Here is a 21737-nt window from a genome sequence, read left to right on the forward strand (position 1 = left end):
TTTAAAGTAAATAAAATAATAGTAATAGCTCTTCCCTGTGTCAGACATCACTGCTCCCAGGTCAGTTACTTATTACCGTAACAGAATTGGAGCCAACCTGCCTCTTGTCAAAGTCCTCACAGGTTTTCACAAAACGCCCTCCTCCGCCAGCAAACAGTGGCTGGGGGTGAGGGGCTCCCAGCTGCTCCCCCATTTTGGGAGCAACCTGTCTGAGGCAGGCAGATGAGTTTGGGGTCCACGTGGGACAGAGGCCCAAAGGGGCTTAGGATGCATTTGAGGGGCACAGTCCAGGAGCACAAACTTCAGAGCTGCCAACCAAATGGAGGGGCGGGTGAGCAGGGCACCGGCTGACCGACCACAGGCCTGTGGGTTCGAAGGCAGGCGGCATTTTAAAACCAGCCCTGCTCCCTGCCTCCCCTGTGAAAAGGCACCTTGAAACAGGCCAAGATGTCATACTGGAGGAGCGATCGATCGCCTCTTGCTGAATTTTTCTGTTTCGAGCGAGTGTAAGCTTCATAAATAAGAGAGGCTATCAGCAAAAGCAGCAATCTACGCTTGTCAGGGTAACAAGACTTTGCGGTGATGTTACTGGGTGTTTCCTATTGTACGTGTCATTCATTTTTCAGGTGTGTGAATTTTCACTTTTCAAGTGTGTACATTTTCGAAAGGGGAGAATGCAAATGTTTCTTATCTATAGAGATATGAGGAAGTGGGAAGGGGCACGGAGAGGGGGTGCCCGGAACCCGGCGAGTGGGGGGGGGGGCACGAACGGTATCCTTCTCTAAAGAATGAAGGGGAATTAAGTAGTTCTGCAGGTGGCGAACTAGCTTTGCAAAACTTGGGAGCCGGGTGTGGCTAGCTAGCGGGAAGAGTGTGCGGTGTGTCGGCTCCAGGGCAGGGGCTGGGGAGTGGGGGACCCCTGGGGAAAGAGCGGGGGCAGCCCCAGGGCGGGGGCGAAGGCGGAGCAGCGGGAGGGGAAGTCGGGCAGGCGGGGGCGGCGCAGCACCGCGGAGCCGGAGCATGGAGGCTGGGGCGGCCCGGGGAGCCACAGGTAAGGGGAGTCCAGGGCCATTGCCTAGCCCACCTGCCTTTCCCCTGTCTGCCTCCGATGGCCCTCCCCCGGGTCGGGTTTCAGTGGCTGGGCTGGCCGACAGGCGCTGCAAAACTGAAGGTAAACAGCGCGCCCGCTAGGGGAAGGCGCCTGATCCCTGCACCTGTCGCCTCTGGGGGTTGAGATGGACTGGGAGGTTCTGGCGCTCACCCCCAGAGAAACAGACCCCGACTCTCCTGACCGCCCCAGCGGCCGCCGGGCCTAGGGACTGCTGGCCCCATGCCTTGGTGGCACAGTCTGTGCGACGGGGAGTACATGGTGGGGAAGAAGTCAGTACTGCACCTGTGGCTCCATCCACGGGGACTGCCAGGCACCCCTGAGTATAGCCCGTCTCCAAGAGGCATTTGAGCAAATCACATCTGCCCGAGAACCCCTTTTCTCCAGCAGGGGAGCGTTAACCTAGCAAGCGTGCTTTTCTTTATTTTTTAAAAATATATTGATTTCAGAGAGGGAGAGAGGGAGGAGGAGAGAGAGAAAAAACAAACAAACATCAATGATGAGAGAAGCATGGATCGGCTGCCTCCTGCACACTCTCTACTGGGGATGGAGCCCACAACCTGGGCATGTGCCCTGACCAGGAATCGAACCGTGACCTCCTGATTCGATGCTCAACCACGGAGCCGCGCCGACCGGGCCTCCCCACGTTTTATTTCAAGCAAAGGCTGTTTTATTTCAAGGATCTCTACTGCCTGAGACAAGGCCAGGGACAGCTGCTTCCTGATCCTGTCCTGCCCGGACAGAGTGAATGACCTGGCGGCCAGGACTCGGGGTGGCAGTGGGAGGGCAGTGGGCACTGAGGTGTTGTCTCTTTGACCTTTGGAACCCCTGTCTGCTGGCCGGCCGGCCGGCTGGCTGGCCTGGCCTGGGCTCCTGCCGGCAGCTGGCTCCCTGCTCCTCTGCTGACACCCTCACTGTGGCTCAGCCCGGGGGCCTTCCCGACAGAGGTCATAGGAAGGGCCCGTGCTCTCTGCTGCGCTGGGTAGTTTAGGTTTCCTGCTTCTGGACAGAACTCCATCACGATTGCTATTAGATGCCTAAAGTCCATGTTACTTAAAATCAGGGTTCCCGGGGGTGGGACAGGGCAGTTAGGTGACTGTCAGTAACCACTGAAGGTCTGGGGCCTTTGAGTAACTCAGGATGATGATGATGATGATGATGATGCAGCAGCAGCTGTGATTTGCAAACTCCGTGCTTTAGAGTGCACCCCAGCCTCAGCTGTGGCGTTCCCCGCTCCAAGGCCAGCAGCAATCAGCAGGCTTGAGAGGGGGCGCAGCACGCAGCATGTGTGACTCTGAAGGCCGCTGTCTGTTGAAATCCAGCTTGCCTTGCCCCATCCCCTGCTCTGGCCCACTCCAGCCTTGTCATACTCCGTGCCCGGTCTCTGCCCTCACTTCCTGCTTAAACCAAGGCCTGTTGTCTGTTGATTTCAGAGACAGGAAGGGAGAGGAGGAGGAGAGAGAGAAACATCAATGAGAGAGTCATTGATCGGCTGCCTCCTGCCCTGACCGGGAATCCAGCCATGACCTTCTGGTTCACATGTTGAGGCTCAACTACTGAGCTACGCCGGCCTGGCTAGAAACCTCTTGATGATTCTTTGTTCCTTCTTTTCTCAGCCCGGGGGCTGTTGGCCTCACCCGAGGCTGAGGGCCAGGTGAGGGGGCCTCTGGGAGGGCTGAGAGAGCACGCCTGTCCAAATGAGGCGCGATGGGGGCTCCCCAGGCCTCCACACCCTCCTAGGCCGCTGGGTTCCCTTAACTCGCAGGAATTAAGATAAACGTGCTCTTCCTTGGAAACCACGTCTCTCCCCACTCCTCACAAATTCCACTGACGTGAGAGACAGCCCTGTTCGCTTTATTGCATCGTGCGGGCATACACCCTCCTCCGAGTTCCCGGATGTGCCCTTCAGGGTCAGTGCTTGGGAAGTCCGAGTGTGGAGTCCGCACCGGGTGAGCCCTCCCTTGGCTCCGTACTCCGTCTCCCTGCCCCCTGCTCCGTTCCCTGCAGCTCTGTAAGCTGTGTTTGGTGTGTGTGTGTGTGTGTGTGTGTGTGTGTGTGGATAGAGGGGTAAAATGCCCAGTGAACTGTGGTCATTTGTTTGTTTTGACCTTTATGTTTTCCAGTACTTATTTCCGTGCTGCCGTGTTGAAATTAGAAATCCCCAGGAGGTGTGAGGGGGGGGGGGGGCCCTTAAACTATGCAGAAGGAGAGGTACTGCTTAATGTTTTCCATAATACATGAATATTGAATAAACATCTCATTAAAGTCTTTAAAAAAAATACTTCTGGTAAAAACACTAATAAAACAACATCTGTCCTGCAAAAACATAGCCTCGTTACATGTGGATGCATATCTGTTTTTGATCTTCACCAATAAATACAGAATTAAAAATGAGTTTAAGTAAATAACAATTGAGTGTGAATTTAGCTGAACACAGGTCATCTTGTTTTCATTTCTTGCCTTCTTTTAAATTGAGATTCTCCCTCCCCCCCCATTCTTGCATTCCTTAACTCCATTTTCTCTCTCTCCTATTTTGAACTTTAATATCTATGTTTCTGTTCTTGCAGGGGGACCTGGAAATTTTAGTGTACGTATTAACTCCAATTAGTTCTGAAGTTAATCAGTTCTAAATTTTCTTGGGCTTTAGCATGCTTGGTGTGGTTGGGATTCTAGAATCTGAGGATTGGTGTCTTCCATTAATTCTGGGGGGGAAAATTTTTCAGTCCTTAATTTCTTCACATCTCGACTCTTTATTGTTTTTCTTCTTCTGGAACTTCAGTTATACGCTCCCTGGAGCTCATCCTTCTACTCTCCATGTCTCTAAACCTGCTTTTCTTGTTTTGCTTCTATGCTGCATTCTGGGTAATTCCTTCATACTTTTTTTCTAGTTCATTAGCTACTTAGGACATTCATTGCTAGATCTACTAACTTTCCCTCGAGAATCTTATTGGGCAAATGGAAAAAACAAAAACGTGGCTATTTAAACTTCCTTTTCGTTGTTATTATTCTTGTTAATCCTCACCCAAGGATATTTTCCCATTTATTATTAAGGAGAGTGGAAGGGAGGGGGAAAGACAGAGAGAAACATCGATGTGAGACAGACACACTGATGGGTTGTCTCCCCAAACCCGGACCTGCAACTGAGTCACATGCCCTTGACTGGAATTGAACCTGGGACCCTTCAGTCCACTGGCCGATGCTCTATCCACTTAGCTACACCGGTTAGGGCATCTTTTTGTATCATTTGCCTGAAAGTCAGACTCCCCGAAGTTCAGCTCAGGGAACATTTGTATTAAAAGCCATCAGAGTGACATAAACCTTTGTGTGGGTGGCACAGAGAGGCATCTGCACAATTTTACCATCTCCGATTTGGGACAAGGGTTTATTCTCAGCCGAGGCCCTGACAGGTTGGGAATTGGCCAACGCTAAGTATGTGAGAACAGAGCAACGGGCTCCCTGTCACTCAGCGGCAATGCAACCCCCGCCGCCACCTGCAGACCCTTCGCAGCGCTCCCTCAGCTGCCCCAGCCCTCTGACATGCTCTGCGTCCTGTCTTCCAACTTCTCTTTTTTTTCATGCTTTGCTAAGAATAGTTTGGCAATCAGATCCTCATCAAGAACCAGCGAGAACATCTCAGTGTGTCTCTGCCTCCCTTCTGTTCTCTACTCTCCGGGTGAGGGGACCCGCCCCCCCAAGTACCAGCATCTGCATGTCTGCTGTCGGTCCCTGGCATCATGTCAAAGCGCTCCCCTCGCAGGTGCGTCTTGTCATCTGTCAGTTAGTGTTCCGGAACAAGGGGTCCCTCGTTAAATAAGTTTAAATAAAAAAATGAGTAAGTGCTGGGGTAAGCAGATTCCTTTGCCGCAGAATTGCTAAATGTCCCGGCAGGCACGCGAACTTGGACTCTGAGGTATCCTATACATGCCAGGCACTGCCTCGCGCAACTGCGGGTATTTGCGTGTTTCCCGCTGTGTGCGACAGCCCTGTGAAAATATAAGTGAATGTAATCACGCTTTAAGTTAAAAGTAGTTCTCAGGCCAGGTCAGTGTGGCTCAGTGGTTGGGCATCGACATATGAATCAGGAGGTCACGGTTCAATTCCCGGTCAGGGCCTATACCCTGTTTGCAGGCTTGATTCCCAGTAGGAGGTGTTCAGGAGGCACCTGATCCATGCTTCTCTCTCATCATTGATGTGTATCTCTCTCTCTCTCTTTCCTCTTCTCCATTCTCTGACGTCAATTAAAATACATTTTTTAACAAAACAAAATAGAAGTTCTGTACAAGTGATCTCTACTCTTAACCATTTAAAAAAAAAAAAGCAAATGCTGTTTTATTTTTTCACAGCATCAGCAAGAATTGTTGTTTTTGTAATTTTGAAATGACAATCCCCATTACTGATAAACACAGTGAATTGCAGCCAGCTTTTCCAATGCATAATGCTGTGTGGGAACCTATGGGTAGAAACTTGCAGTAAATTTCTGAAAATGTCTTCATTAATGTTTCTCATGGGAGATACACTTTGCTAAAATGAAAGAATTTCCTTAATCATTGTAGTGAAGCGGTATTTGGAGAGAATATTCAGCAATTTATACTGAATTAATGATTAAGTGCAAGCAACGAATCCTAGTGAAAGTCTTCATTTATTGGCAGTGCTATTTACATAGGGAGGACCAAAAAGGACTAGGAGAGCCTATGAGCATCAGCCTTAGCCGACTCACCAGCAGTGGCTTACCCAGCAGTGGCTGGCTGGTCCCAGTGGGGGGCAGGCCGTGGCTCCGGGGTATGTGTGTGTGTGGCCTGCCTTTCACCCAACCCTGGGCACTCAAGCTTTGGCAAAAGATCCTGAATGATTTAAGTATTTCTCCCAGAATACAAAAATGTAAGTATTTTGCATTTTGGATGACTGCAGCAAACATATGCTTAACGTGAGTTCTTCAATTTGGGGCTCATTTGGGGATTTCCATTTCTTTACAGTCTGCAATGAATTATCATCGCAACTGTGGGCCTCTTTTCGTAAAAGCATCTTACATTGTATTGAAAAGATTACATTCTTTGGGCTTTGGAAAAATATTTCCTGTTTAGTTGGAGCCATTAAAGCCTGTTAGCATTTCACATCTGGACTGGAAACCCCTGCCCCGGGTCTGCCTTCCGTCACCACCAAGTGAGTGGCGGGCCGACTCGGCCTCGAGTGCATGGGTAAGACGCCAGACTCGGTCACTTCCTTGGTCCCTCTGCTCTGCCCACCTGTGCCCTCGTGGTTTTGCTGTTGAACCTCACATCTCCTTGGGGTGGTGCCAACCCTGACATCAGGAATGCCTTTTATTATTATTATTATTATTATTATTAATAATAATAATTGACTTCAGAGAGAGGAAGAGGGAAAGAGAGAAAAACATTGATGAGAGAAATAAGCACCGATTGGTTGCCTCTGTACACGCCCTCACTGAGGGTTAAACCCGCAACCTATGCCCTGACCAGAAATCAAACCCGCCACTTTCTGGTGTACAGGATGGGGATGACACTCGAACCCACTGAGCCACCCGGCTGTAATCACATTTTTCAGTAATGGGGATTGTCATTTTTAAATTATTTAAAGTCTTAATAACAATTCTTGCTGATGCTGTGAAAAAATTAGAAAATAGCATTTGCCATTTTTTTTTAAATGTTTAAGAGTAGATACCACTTGTACAGAATTTTTGTTTTATTTTTTTTAAATGTATTTTTATTGATTTCAAAGAGGAAGGGAGAGAGAGAGAGAGAGAAGCATCAATGAAGAGAGAGAATCATGGATAGGTTGCCTCCTACACGCCCCCTATAGGGAATCTGCAGTGAGAATAAATTGTAAAGTGTTCTTTTGGGTGCTTTTAAAAAAAAAAAAAATATATATATATATATATATATATATAGATAGATAGATAGATAGATATAGATTGATTTTAGAGGAGTAGGGAGAGGGAGAAAGAGAAACATCAATGATGAGAGAGAATCATTGATTGGAGCCTGCAACCCCGACATGTGCCCTTGACTGGAATCGAACTTGGGACCCTTCAGTCTGCAGGCTGACGGTCTATCCACTGAGCCAAACTAGCTAGGGCTTTTTTTTTTTTTTTTTTTTTTTTTTTTTCCCTCTTCAAGAAATAAATAATTTCCCCTTTCACAAAAGAGTCAAACTGTTGTCATTTCTTTTCTTGCCTCCTCGTCCCCCTCGCAGGCATTTACCCGGTGGATGTTTTGGAAGATGACCCCGAAGGTCACCGGGAGGCAGCCCTGGCTTACTATGCCGCGCTGCGGGAAGGGGCGCGGTCCGAGGCTGATGTCTTCTCTCTGCCCACCGGGGAGCAGGTATGCCTGATCCTCCTTGTTGGCGGAGAGCTCTGGGAACTCTCCTATATATTAGAAAGTACAGTGTTAGTGAGCATGTGTTACAGAGTTAAAAGAAGCGCCCTCTGGAGCGAATACTGTACAGTTCCACCTTGAGAAGCAGAAGGGTTCCTGGATGGGGATTCTGGAGTCCCGGATATAAGGCCAACTCTGCGAGGCAGGGAGCCCCACAGCCTGTTGTGAGTGCCATGTCTACCGCTTACCTAGCTGTGTGACCTTGGGCAGGTGTCTTGACCTCTCTGATCCTGGTATTCTCAGCTCCAAAACTGGGGCAGTGAGGAAACTTGCTTTGCACTGTGGTTAGGAGAATTAAATGAGGTACTGCGAGGCCTGCCGCACACTGTGGCAAGCAACCTGCCCGCCTCACTCTTTCCTTATTCTGTTGTACCCTCCTCGGTTTTCAAGACGGACTTTGCCATGGAATGTGTTGATCCTTATGCTCGGGGCACTGGGACTGTGGGCCACAAAGAGAAAGCTTGGCATGCGGGCAGTCCCAGCGTGAGTCAGAGACCCTGAATGCTGCCTGGTGCTCCTCTCATTCGTAAGCAAGCAGGCACCCCGCACTGAGGCTCTGTCCCAGGCGAGCCGGGGGCCACGGATCTCTCCAGGCTGCTTGCAGCGACCCGAGCCAGGGCAGCCGGCAGCCTGAGTGGCATTGTGGGTGGACACCGGGCTCGTCCACAGACTGGCCCCAGAAGGACAGGCCCAGGGAAGCGTGTGGAGGGGAGAGTCTGTGCTGGGTCCCTGCTAAGTCCGTGCTGAGCGGGTGGGCAGGTGACCCAGGAAAGAGGCGGCAGCCAGGGCTCCGTCATGGGACGCTGTTCCCTTTGCATTCGGCCACGCGGGTCAGTTTTCCGGTTAGGTGTTGCCCGCATCCCGTCAGGTTAACCTCCACGTTAGAGCGACCTTCCAGCGAACCCCGGGCTCACTGAGAAGTGACTTCCTGCCTCCTGCGATGTGAAAGAACCCAACGGCCATTTTACCCTCTTTTCCAGGTTAAGCTGGAAGCTCCGTCCGTTCGCTTCTGCACGTTGCACCGGGACGCGCCTCAGCACGAGCTCTTGGTGTTGGTCAGTCCGCAGGACACAGAGACAGGTGGGCAGTCCCTACTGGATTCGAAACTCGGGTTCATGCTTTCCGTCTGCGACGATGGAACCAGACACCCAGGAGGTGGCCGTGGGGAGCTGGGGCTGGACTTAGAACAAGCAGAAGCGGCACATTTTCAGCTTTTAGAGAGGAAACAAGGCATTTTTTCTATCCATGACACGTACTGATTACTTGTATTAAAGACACTGGAGCCCTGGCCAGCGTGGCTCAGTGGATAGAGCATCAGCCGGCAGACCGAAAGGTCCCAGGTCCCATTCTGGTCAAGGGCACCTGCCTGGGTTGGGGGCTTGGTCCCTAGTAGGGATTGTGCAGGAGGCAGCCGATCAATGATTCTCTCTCATCATTGATGTTTCTGTCTCTCTCTCCTCCCTTCCTCTCTGAAATCAATAAATATATATATTTTTTAAAAGACACTAGATACACTCTTGGCCACAGTGACGGAGTTCAGGCCTGATTTTTTTAGATATATTTTTAAATCAAACCGTGACCTCTGGTTCATAGGTCGACACTCAACCACTGAGCCATACTGGCCAGGCATGGATGGTCCTTTTAATAAATTTAAAAACCCAAACCAACCCTTAACTAGTCAGCCCTCCTTGAATGACATCTGGTGAAAGTGTAGGGTTTAGGTCTTTAACTGCAATTTGCAAAGAGGGCCTGATCAGATCTCTCTCTACACACACACACACACACACACACACAGACACACATACAAACTTGCCTTTCGCCTGCGTGTTAGTCTGGGGTTTGCTGTCTGGTGATATCCTTGAACCAGGGGAAGGTATCTCGTTGTCAATCTGAGACTCGGGTACTCAGCTGGCTGTGTGGGGGTTGCAGGCGTGTTGACTGTGAGCCTGGGGTGGCTGAGCTGTGTGTGACGGCTTCCCCATCAAGGTTAGAACATGCATTTCCTTCTAGCAAAACCCGGTCTCCATGAACAGAGGGTCTATGATAAACACCAGGCCTTCACCATGGCCTTGAACTTGGACTCCAGCTCCAGGCTAGAGACAAGGAACAAATTAGTAACACTGCATGCCCGCAGGAACCCCTCGGCGAACAGATTGTCAGACACGCCCCGAATGTCGTGTGCCGACTTGAAGAACACATCCAGATTCCAGCAGGCCGCTCTCCCCCTGCGCACCCCCCCTCCCCCCGCCTTTTTTCAGCATTTAATAATATTCGGGGTGTAGGTCTTTAGCTATAGTTTGCATAACGTTAACATATGACCGACTCTGGCGAATCTGTTTCCTATCAATTCCTTAATTTGTTGGTTGTTTTCAAGAATGTAGTATAGTAAATATCCATCAGCTCCGAGAAGGCTCGCCCCAAACCTCTCCTTATATGGACGACAGGCTTTAAACAGAGTTTCCAGATGCTTCCCCGAAACCGCGGGGGCTCTGCCGCGGTAGCTGCGATTTCTGCGAGATTCCCAAAAGGCGTCTCAGGTTCCCCGCCCCTCGCTCCCTCTCCGTTGGTCTCCAGAATCAGACACTGTGTGTAAGCGTGCCTCCTTAGCTTGAAGCCGGTGGACTTGGCAGGGGCCCGAGGTGGCACAGCGCCTCGGCACAGCTTTCAACGTGTGTCTTTTCACCGCGTGCTTAGCCGTGACCGTGGAGGTCGCCCGCTGGCTGCTCTGAATTGCCTGGAGCTGTTGTATTTGTAAAGGCGGAGTGTGTGTGTGTGTGTGTGTGTGTGTGTGTGTGTGTGTATGTGTGTGTGTGTGTTCATGGTTAGATGGAAATGAAAGGAGAAGAGCTGATCCATAAGCCCCAGTGTGATAAGCTGGTCGAGTCCATCCCAGGGACTGACTCCCCATAACCCGCTGAGCAAAGGAAAAGCATCCGTGCTGCGAGTTTCCTGGCTCAGCGCCGACTGCTGGTAAGACGTGGGCACTGCGGCTTCCCAACCCCCTTAAGAAGCTGGGCTGGCGCTTCCCAAACAGGTGGTCTGAGAGGCACCCGCCCTGGACCCCCTTTGAGCCTCCTAGTTCCAAGCTCCCGATGACACCATTGCTCCTCCTGGCATGTCAGGAGGGATCCAGTTGCCTACATCTTCTAGAATCTTCCCTTCCCAGAGGGTGTTCGGTGGATCCTCCTTAGCTCGCTCACTGGGGAGACAGGGGAGGGCAGGGGAGGTGGGGGGCTGAGGGACAGAAAGGACGCAGGGCTCCCGGAGAAGGGGGGCTGGGGGACTGGGGGTTGCCACATGCAGCCTCCCCACCCCAACCCTCGATTAGACTGTCCCTCCCCCCCAGCCCCCCACAGCCCTCCTCCAGGACGCCCTGTGCCCGAACATAACGCTCTTCCTTCAAATGGCTGCTCAGTTTTTTTCCGTGTCTGGTGATTGCATGTCATATGGTCCCTGAGACAAACAAGCAGGGAATCGAAAAATGATGGCTTTTTCTTGGAAAAGCGTTCCCGTTACAGGCCTCGGCGACGGCAGAGCGAAGGCAAACATTCGGAGCAGGCTGTCCTGGGCCTGGCGGGATTGCGACACCCAGGGCCCGGGGCCAGGCCTCCCCGGGGGGCTGCGTTTGGGGCAGGTGGAGGTGGTGGGTCAGGAGGGGTGGTGGGTGGAGAGTGAGGGGTACCCCTGGGAACTTCAGAACCGGGGGGCCCTTTCTGTGACGACCCAAAAGGGTATTCATGCTGGAAGCAGAGCATTCTGTTTCCCGGGGGGCTGGGAGGGGCCAATGGGAGGGCCGTTCGCAGTGACAGCTCCGTCCTCCGGGAATACCCATTGGCTACGGTTCCCTCTTTGTCCCCTGCTAACTTATGGCCCGGAGTTGGGTTTAAACGTAGGAGAAACAGCCTCCCACCAACAAAGTCATTCTTCCAGGCGACCGGTGGTATTCGGAGAGCAGGGACGGGCCAGGAAAGTATCCTGAGTGTCAGGGATGGATTCCGAGCTGACGCTCATATCCAGCTGCCTGCTGGCCACCCTCCCCTATGCGTGTCTGCGTGTGTGTTTATCCAAGTGGCTCAGTGGTGAGTGTCGACCTATGGACCCACAGGTCAATGGTTTGATTCCCGGTTGGGGCACAGGCCTGGGTTGTGGGCTTGACCCCCCAGTGTGGGGCGTGCAGGAGGCAGCCGATCCATGATTATCTCTCATCATCAATGTTTCTCCCGCTCCCTTTCGGAAATCAATAAAAACATATTAACTTAAAGAAAGGATGGAGCCGGAGTCTGGGGGTTGGAGGTGTCTCGAGGCTCCTGAGGTTTTGCAGCCTGGGCTGTCCGCAGCTCTGCCTGCTCCCCAGCCCGCAGGCGCTCGCTGTGCGCGCCCTGGCCCGGCCCCACGAGGTTAGACCCCCTTCCTAGTGAGACTAGCTTTGGTGTGGGTTTCCCTCCGCCCCCACATCTTGTAGTCGAGCTGTACCTCCAGATCCAGGCACCCCATCTTGCCCCATCTTCCTTGCGTTCCAATCGAGGCTCATGGCGGCCACATTGCTCGCTGCTGGAGAACCACGGGGGGGGGGGGGGGGGGCGGATGCTACGAGCACGCTGCGAGCCAGATGTTCCCTTCCCCGTGGCAGAGAGGCATCTGGGGAAGGGCTCCCTCTAAGGAAGACATCTGCGCGGAAATGGCAGCCCGCGTAATGCGATGTGACAGTCGCCATGTCAGCGCGCGTGTTTCCCGTCCCTGGGATTATTGACGGGCCGGGCCGGCGCTGCGGGAGGCCCCGCAGTCCTCCGGACGGACGTGTGCTTTGCTCTTTGGAAGATGGCCCGTCGCTCTGGTTTAACTGTGCTGGGTTTTTTTTGGGGGGGGAGGACTACATATTTCTCAGATTTGTAATGGGGCCGTGGCAGGGAGGGGGAGCCCGGGGCCGGGGGAGCTGTGGAGGCAGCAGGGGGACTAGAAGCCTCTTCTGTTGTGATTGAGGAAGTTTTGATCACGGGCCAGTCCATGGACCACTCGCAGTCAGTGTGTGGAGATAAGGCCTGTGCGTGCGTGTTCATGCTTGTGTGTGCACACACTGTGCTCATGCATGTGTGTTTAGCCGTGTGTGTGTGTGTGTGTGTGTGTGTGTGTGTGAGAGAGAGAGAGAGAGAGAGAGAGAGAGAGAGGACTCCCTCCTCCTCGGTTCCTGGGATGGGAATGGGCTTCTCTGTCTCTGCTCAGCTCCGGCTGTGTGTCACCTGCCTGCTGGCCACCCTCGCCCAGAGACGCCAGAGCCCAAGCTGGGGGCCTCCCAGGGACGCTCTCCCACTACCCCCTGGGTCCTTGGGCCACTTGGGCTCCCAGCTCGACCCCGCACCTTCCGTGCCCCGCCCCGCACTGGAGGGCCGGGTTAGTCTCTTCCTGTTCCGGCTGCCAGCGCCCAGGACGAGGACGGGCTGGGACAGCACGTTCACGCTTCCGGGAGCTGAATTCCGTGGCTCGTGCGGAGCCTCCGGGCAGCCGGGGCCCTGGGAGTTGGCCTTCGGGACCCCGCTGTCTGTACTCGTTTGGGGAACCTTGGAGCGTCACGGAACGAAATCCGTTCCTGGCATCTGCTCTGTGGCCTCATCACCTGTCCCCCAGAGGGAGAAGGAAATTAAATTAGTTCAGCAAGGCTGCCCTCCCTGGCGAGGCGGGCCCAGCCCATGGCTGTCACCGCTGCGCACGCTGTCGGCTCGGGTACCTGGTGTCTGGAGCCAGGGCGCTGATCAGAATCCCATTTTCCCTGCAAAACCATCTTCTGACTCTGCCATCCTGCTGGCCCCGGGGTCTCAGCAGCCCTAGGCGGGGTCTGCAGCGTGTCAGCCCAGCTCTGCGCCCACCCGCCTCGTCCAGCCCCACAGCCTCTGTGCCAGGGCTGTGCCGCATCCCTGCTTCCTGTCGCCTCAACTGGGTGTCCTGCTTTTCTGACCACACGCTGCCCTTCTCCAGAGGGCTGGTTCTACTTCCCAAGAGCCATCATTGTTGTTTTTAAATATATTCTTATTGATTTCAGAGAAGGAAGAGGGGGGGGGGAGAGAGAGAGAGAGAGAGAGAGAGAGAGAGAGAGAGAGAGAGAGAGAGAAACATCAGTGAGGAGAGAGAATCATGGGTCGGCTGCCTCCTGCACGCCCCACACTGGGGATGAGCCCGCAACCCGGGCCTGTGCCCTGACCGGGACTCGAACCCTGACCTCCTGGTTCCTAGGTCGACGCTCAACCGCTGAGCCAGGCCAGTTTGGAGGACGGTTTATTTGAGGCCTGTTCTCCGTTGTTCGGTAGCAGCTTAAGATTCGCTTTGAAAGCAGTTCCGTCTCTTTGGTGACAGCGTGGGAGACTACTGAATGCCCTGCCCCCACCGTGGCACTTCCCAGGCAGCGCCCGGACACCGAGGCCTAGCAGCTCTCCTGTTTGAACGTCCTAGGACAGCCAGCATCTGCGTGACAGCAACGCTCTGTTAGCTAATTGGACGTCTCTTACTGATCCATCTTGTTAAGCAAGAAGCAGAATCCTTGGGGCTTTATAAGGCTCCTGTGCCTTCCAGGAGGTGCCATTCTGAACATGAATTTTGTGGAATTAATAAGGCAGATGTCAAGCATTTAATTGGCCCTTCTCTCCCAGCATGCTCCATCCATCTGGGGACTGGGATTGGGTTGGTGCAATTCGCCAGTGACGTGCAACTGACATGTGGATTAGATGCCCGCTGGTCTTTGGCGAGGAAGGGCCAAGTTATGTTTAGTAACTGGCTGATACCACTGGTCTTCACAGAGCTAACCACCAAGCTTCCTCAAAGGGCAGAGATACTTAGGGAGGACGGTGGCGGCAGCTTACCCGAAAGGCCCACAACATCTGCTTCAGCGTCAGGGGCTTGGTATTCAACGTAGTAGACTTCTGTTTTCTCCCCCATGCTTCCATTTTCCTCCCAGTCAGCTGCCAGAGTCTGACTGGGAGGATGTATCTTCTCATTTTGTGGCTTCTGGACCCCCTGGGCTCAGACACTTGGCTTGAGAAGCAGGTTTCAAAATGGCAAGAAGCCCAGTCAGCGTGGCTGGGTGGTTGAGTGTTGACCTATGAACCAGGAGGTCACAGTTCGATTCCTGGTCAGGGCACAGGCCCAGGTTGTAGGCTTGATCCCCAGTGGGGAGCATGCAGGAGGCAGCCGAACCATGATTCTCTCTCATCATTGATGTTTCTATGTCTCTCTGCATCTTCCTTCCTTTCTGACATCAATAAGAATATATTTAAGAAAATAAAAATGGCAGTATAAGGGGTATAGAGAAAACACCACAGGAGAAATAAACGGTGGTACGTCCATTCGTTGGGAATAGTACTCGGCGCTGAAAAAGGATGTTGGGAACTCAGCCATGAAAAGACACGGAGGAACCAGAAATGCCCACCACCCGTAACCTTTCCCTTGAACGGCAATGCGCTGGCGATGTGCGTGTACCTGAAGGCTTTCTCTTGGCTTTCTCTCCAGTCGTGGCTGTGTACCTGAAGGGCTCCTGGTGGGCCACCGAGGACGTGCTGAGGACCTCTGACCCCGCCAGAGACGGCCTGATGGAGGTGAGTGCTGCTGGTGTGGAATCATCGTGCTATTACCATGTAAATTCCCCCGACCCTCTTAATTCCATGTTGTTTCTTAGCTAGCTCTTCTCCATCAGCTACCCAAAAAAAAAAAAGCCTGCTTCATGTTCTTTCTGTTCCCATAAGTTAGTGGCCCTAATTGAGGAACGTTTCTAAAAAGTCAGCATCTCATTCCCCACATTTTTTCCCCGCCCCCCCCCCCGCCCCCCCCCCCCCCCCCCCGCCCCCTCGTCATGAACCTGCACAGATCAAATGCATTTTCTTTCTCTCCTCTTCTGCTGCCAGCTTTCGACTGGATGTCGGCTGGAAGTTGACAATCATAACCTCCCACATCGTTATGCTTAACTGTGAACTTGATTTGGCCGTCGCTGTCTGAGATACCAAATCGGGGTGGCTTCTCAGAATTGGCTGGTGTGGCCCGGCCAGTGTGGCTCAGTGATGGAGCATCGACCCAGGAACCAAGAGGGCGCCGGTTGATTGCCGGTCAGGGCAATCACCGGGTTGCAGGCTCGAGCCCTAGTAGGGAGCCTGCAGGAGGCAGCCGATCCATGATGCTCTTCTGATCAATGTTTCTATCGCTCTGACCTCCCACTTCTTCTCTCTCTAAAAATCAATTTAAAAAAAACAAAAAACACTCACATATTTAAAAAAAAAGACTTTAGCCGGTGAAGTTTTCACAAATCTTTTTCTCATCTAAGATTTGGCTCCAGATAAAGGTGAAATATTTCACATTCTGGGCCAATTAATAAGTTTATTGGCTCTGAACACTTTGTACCATTTGCTGGGATTCTGCAAGCTGCTGCCTTCTTATGAGCAGAGCAGTTGGAAAACAGACTAATGCTTTAGACACCACTGAGGTGGTCTTATCCCTAGACTTGCTAAGGAAACTGAGGCTCAAGGAGATTGTGAGATGCAAATATCGGCCAAGAAGCCACAGCCACAAATGATGATGACGATGATGATGATGATGATGATGATGAAGAAAATGTAAGGGTCAAGTGTTAAATACAACACCCAGCCCCGCCAGCGTGGCTCAGTGCTTGAACATCAACTTACCAACCAGGAGTTCACGGTTCGATTCCCGGTCAGGGTACATGCCTGGGTTGCAGGGGGCAGCCTATCAATGACTCTCATCATTGATGTGTCTATCTCTCTCCCTCTCTCCCTTTCTCTCTGAGATCAATAAAAATATATCTTTAAACACACACACAAAAACCCCAACATCCACAGTTGTCTGAAACTCCCCTTTCCCAGAGTCTCAGTTCTAATGGGTGACATGCAGGAGGCAGCCGCTGGCCGGCTCAGCAGGTGCAGAGGCCCGGCCTGTCCGCGGGCCTGCCTGCCTGTCTCTGCCGAGTCCCCAGCCGGCTGCCATCGCCCTCTGCAGTGAAGCAGGAAACCACCTGTCCTCTCTGAGCTTCAGGTTCCTCACCCAGCAGGTGGTGGGAACCGGATGGCAGCAGGCGGAACCGACGGGTGTCAAGGTCACGGGAAACCATGCACACCGTGGCCTCGGGCATGAAAAGAATCCTGGGCGGATCGGTGCCGAGGGCAGGACTCATCGCATCTGCTTCCCCCTCCCGCCTCACTTGCTCTTTTCTGCTTTCCTTCCAAGGTCCAGTCCTTTGGGGAAAGGATCGTGCTGTTCATCCTCAACGTGGTCGTCTTTGGACGGCTGGAGAGGAGCCTGGATGACGACACCATGTTCTTTCTGCCTCACTCCGCGAAGGAGCAGGCTAAAATCCTGTGGCGGGACAGGGCAGCGGTCGGGTTTTACACAACCAAGGCGAAAGGTGAGGGGCCGGGCCGGGCCCCGCCATCCAGGCGCTCTGGGCCAGCCGTCGCCACCCGGTGGTCCGTGAGGCCCGCAAGGTTGGCCACCGCTGCTCTGGGCGACCTCCTGCCTCCGAGGGGACGTCTAGCCTCTCGTGGGGAGACCAATCAGTGTGTGTCTCTCTCTCATCGGCGCTTCTCTCTCTGTGTCTCTCCCCCCCTTCCCTTCCGCTCTTTCTAAGAACCAATAGGAGAAATGGCCTCCGGCGAGGATGAACAAAGCTGAAATAGCGTGGCTGACAGTCGGTCAGCAGGAGAACTGGCGGGTTGGGGGGGGTGGCCTCGGCTCCGGGGGCGGGTTTGTGCAGACGGCGCCCGAGACCTGGCCTTGCAGGTGTGCAGGGTCCCGGCAGGCGGGTGCGGGCCCGGGGGACAGTCTGTGCCTTGGTTTCCGCCCAGGCAGCCTGTGCGGCGACGGCACGGGCACGTGCTACCTGCTGCCCGTCCTGGACACCGCGTTCGTGCGGAGGAGCCACCGGGGCCGGGGCCTGGGCGTGGCCATGCTGCAGGACTTCTGCGGGACCTTCGGGGACGACGAGGCCCTCGGGGTCAGCTGGCCCATCTCTCCTGCCATGTACCGAGGTGAGCCTCTCACACACACACACACACACACACACACCCGTGTCCTGGAGACGCGTGTGGGCGCCGTCACGTCATTCCAGGTGGCACACGCGGCTGGCCTCTCCCTTCTGAGAACCCGCTCTTGACTTGAGCACAAAGGAGCCTGTGTCACCAGCAGGGCCCCTCTCCTCAGTCTGCAGGAGGTTCCTGCTGGCCCATCCGGAGGAGCGGGCGCGCCTGTGGGAGGTGGAGGCCCCGGGAGCCTGGGGCCAGCGAGGCAGCATCTGGCTGAAGGTCCAGCTCCAGCAGGCGGGGCCCCGGGGCCCGGAGTCGGCGTGAAGCGTGCGCGCGGGCCTCCTTACCCTCAGGTCTCCGCCGAAGCCCAGGTCCCTTTACAGGACGGAGTCAGCCCGCGGGGGCCGCCGGTGCTGGCCTCGTCCTCCCTCCCCCCTCCCTCCCTGAGTGAGCCAGACGCCCGCCCCCCGCGGCAGCCCCAGAGCGGATCGCTGCGACCCGGAAGCCATGAATGTCCTTGTCCAGCGGGAGAGTGGTTGGGACATGCTATTTCAGAAGACACGCAGGGTTGACTGCGAAGAGCTGGCCGCCTGCACCCCGTCCTCGGGGAGAATCAGAAAAAGGGCTTGGCCCAGCCCGCGCGGCTCACTGGTTGAGCTTCGATCTATGAACCAGAAGGTCACGGTTCGATTCCGGTGAAGGCACATGGCCAGGTTGTGGGCTCCATCATCCCCAGTAGGGGGCGTGCAGGGGGCAGCTGATCCACGATTCTCTCTCATCACCAATGCTTCTGTCCCTCCCTCTCCTATCCCCTCGGACATCAATAAAAAGATATATTTAAAAGGGGCGGGGGGGGGTGTGGAATCCCATAAACAGCATTCTGCAAACGCGGCGCTGGTCTTTCCATGGGCAGTGTGGGGTGACGTCGTGGGGAGGTGTCCTTGTCTACAGACTCACGCCCTGTCTTCAGTTTGGGGTGTTACCACGGAGATTGCCGGTGGGGTTCCCATGGGGGTGTTTGCCTGGTGGCTCCGACGGGAGGAGGGAGGGAAGGGAAGACCTTTAGCCAAAGGGCAGCGCAGGGCGGGACAGACGCACCCTCTGTGGGCCTCCCCGTTGCTTTTTGCCAGTATCCCTCCCGCCTCTCCCGCCTTGCAGGCTGTTACAGCTCAGCCCTAAAGGGGAGGCCCGGGGCAGGGTCGGATGGGTGCGGGGCCTCCAAGCTGCCGGTGTGGGGCTGCGGGGAGACTTGGGACGTGCTGATTAAACCCACTGGCCAAGGGAAAGCGTTGTGCCCTGTGCCCATGCCCGTCAGTATCAGAGCCACCCCCTGAGGCTGCGGGAGCTTGTTAGAGGCGGCGGCCGCTGAGGCCTGGCTCCGTCCCCCTCCCCCCCCCCCCCCCATTTCCCTCGGCCGGTGACAGAGCGCCTGGAGTTTATTGGTGATAATAGTGATCCTTTGGGCTTTTACGGGCCTTCCAGCGAGAAGGCTTAATGGGTCTTTACAGACGTGAATGGGGGAAGCAGGCACTTGGGAAGGAGGCCATGGCAGGGCTGTGGCTGGGATGCTAATGAGGCGGCTCCGAGGCTCGCCCTGTGGCATCGGGCGCTAGGCTGGCAGGCAGGCGAGCCTCCTGGAGCCCCCGCTGAGCTGGCTGCTGGGTTTGTGGGCAAATGAAACCCGCAGCCCGCAGCTGTCCAAGGTCGCAGTTCCTTGGAGCTGGGGGTGGAGGTGACTGATGGCTCGCTTATCCGGAATGGAAGCGTGGACACCGCGTAGGTGGAGGGGGCACAGGGCGAGGACGGATCTGCATAATGGGGAGATGGCGTCCTCTCAAGAGAATTGCATGGGGGTAGGCAGGTGTAGGGGCGGGAGGGGGAATCTGTTATTTCAGGATCCGAGTTGGCCCGGCCTGGCCAGCAAACCTAGCTGAAGTCATACACCAGAGCTGTCACTTTAACTCAGGCCGAGATTCACCAACTCCCTCTTTAAATCCGCAAATGAGGCGACTCTGACGGGGAATGTTCCAGAAGCACGCATGAGCCCTTGAAGGAAGAAGAGGCATCATTATAATCAGGGTGTAATCAGATTATAGAGGCTCTTCGTTAAAAAGGTTTTTAAGTTAAGGTCCTTCACTGCCTGTGAGATCAACGCTGGTTCCCAGTTCCCCCGGCTCGGCTCTGCCTCCCAGGGCCAGGAGGGTCTCAATTCACTCGGGGGGCGGGAGGAGGGGGTATTCGGCCCCCCAGCTTCACCCTGCAGCGGCTTTGTCCATCAGCGCTGACATTTCCGGGCCGTTGAGGTGGTGAGGGCCCAGACGCCCCGCACTTCCTCCCTCGTCGGCTTCTCCCTCCGTGGAAATGGGCGCGAGGAAGGAGCCCATGACACGATCCGTGGGTCGCCCAGCAGTGCAGACTCCGGGGTCTTCTCTTCCCGGAAACCATTAGACCACCCAGTGTGGTTTTAGTTTTTAACCAGTTTTTCTTGGAGTTGCTTTATTGACTTATTCTGGTCTCCCGGCTCTATCCTTTGTCCCTTTATCCCGGAGCGTGATTTTGGAGGTTCCTATGGTGTCCTGTGCCTTAGAAATAAGCAGGAAAACAGTGGAGCCAATAGTATTTTATTTTATTTTGAGAGCATGGAGGTGAGGGAGGAGAGAAACATCAATGGGAGAGAGACACATTGATTGGTTGCCTCTCGCACATGCTCTTGACCTACACACCCCAACCGGTGCTGGGGATCGAGCCTGCAACCCAGGTGTGCGACCTTGACCAGAATCAAACCCAAGGCCCTACTGTCCTAACCACTGAGACACACCAGCCAGGGCCCGATAGCTTTCTATATGGAAGTAAGGCTTGGCCATTCCTCGGCCTTCCAGAGGGAAACTGGTCTTCCCTCCAAATGCTCTCAACTCTGTTCCTGTTCCATTTGTGGACGGGGCTTTTAAAGTTTGCACGATCCCGCCTGTGGTAACATCTGGGGCTTATCATGGACGTGGAAGTATTTATGGGGTAATTCTGATCTTTTGAGAGGAGTTTGTGGGACATGTCTTTCTCACTACACTCGGTTGCCTACGAAGCCTTTGAAACTTGACCAATAGGATCATAACTCTGAGCTGGCACTCCCCGGCCAGCTGGCACATACGTAGGCTTCTCTACTCGGGGAGATGAAATTGAATATGCCAACAGTTGTTTTACAGAAACGTTGCTGGAGGCAGAAGGTAATTGCACACAGCTTTAAAAATTAATGTTTTCATTCTTGAGCTAACAGTTTTGCTTTTTTTTTTTTTCAGGTGAATTTTTAATAGATTCAATTGCCATCCACAGGGGAAATATTTTTCTGCCATTTATACCACATTTTTAAAGCTGGGGGGAGTGTATAAAGGACGTGTGGACCGCCTGAGCTGGGAGTGGGGCCATTTTCTTCATCTTGTCTCAGCTGGTCCTGGGGAGCTGGCTGGTACACAGTGCGACAGCAATAGCGATTTAATGGCAGATTTTCTGCTGGGAAGTGCGGAGAGCAACCTCCAGGCTGGATGGGTTTTCCTGTCTCATGCTGCTCTCTGGAAGGCTCTGTCTCCCTCTGGTGGCCATTGTAGCCCACTGCATCCTGCATGACAACTTGTGGTGTTTGCCATTGACCATTGGGTTGCTTCTCAGATTCTTAGCCTTGAGTTCAAATTTGTGCATTAAACACACACACACACACACACACACACCCATTAATGAACTTTCACTGGTTAGGAATAAAATGCAAGTGAGCATTTAACAGCAACTAATATACTTTAGTCCATAACCCAGAAAACCAATTTCATACATCAGGAAAGGTAGAAAAATGATACTGGGTGACCTACTTCATTCATTCACTCATATATTTGCTCATTCGTTCCATTGATTGCTGTTACTGGAGCACCTTCTGACACTAGGCATTGTCTGCAGTGACAGGGATGCATAGTGAGTAATGATTCTCATCGATGTTTCTTTCTTCCTTTTTACCTCTCAGAAATCAATACACACACACACACACATATACTCTGAGTGGCCAGATTATTATGATCTCTGAACGCATAATAATCTAGCCACTCTGTGTGTGTGTTAGAGGCCTGGTGCATGAATTCGTGCATGAGTAGGGTCGAGCCAACCTGGCCAGGGGGAGGGGCCAAGGGCAGTTGGCCAGCCTGCCTGTTGGGTAGGACTCCTGGTCAAGGGGACAATTTGCATATT

The 21737-nt window shown here is 53.7% G+C and overlaps 1 protein-coding gene across 1 annotated transcript; it reads left to right on the forward strand.

Annotated features, from left to right (window-relative positions):
• Window positions 1–980: 980 nt before the first annotated feature.
• On the forward strand, window positions 981–17975 carry LOC118704314 (protein FAM169B). Its single transcript, XM_036411812.2, has 7 exons — window positions 981–1051; window positions 7319–7449; window positions 8484–8583; window positions 14998–15083; window positions 16720–16897; window positions 17337–17519; window positions 17692–17975. The coding sequence occupies exons 1-7, from the start codon at window positions 1021–1023 to the stop codon at window positions 17835–17837; spliced, it is 855 nt and encodes a 284-aa protein (XP_036267705.1). The 5' UTR covers window positions 981–1020; the 3' UTR covers window positions 17838–17975.
• Window positions 17976–21737: the final 3762 nt, after the last annotated feature.

The sequence above is a fragment of the Pipistrellus kuhlii genome, unplaced genomic scaffold, assembly GCF_014108245.1.
Source record: "Pipistrellus kuhlii isolate mPipKuh1 unplaced genomic scaffold, mPipKuh1.p scaffold_m20_p_42, whole genome shotgun sequence".
NCBI lineage: Eukaryota > Metazoa > Chordata > Mammalia > Chiroptera > Vespertilionidae > Pipistrellus > Pipistrellus kuhlii.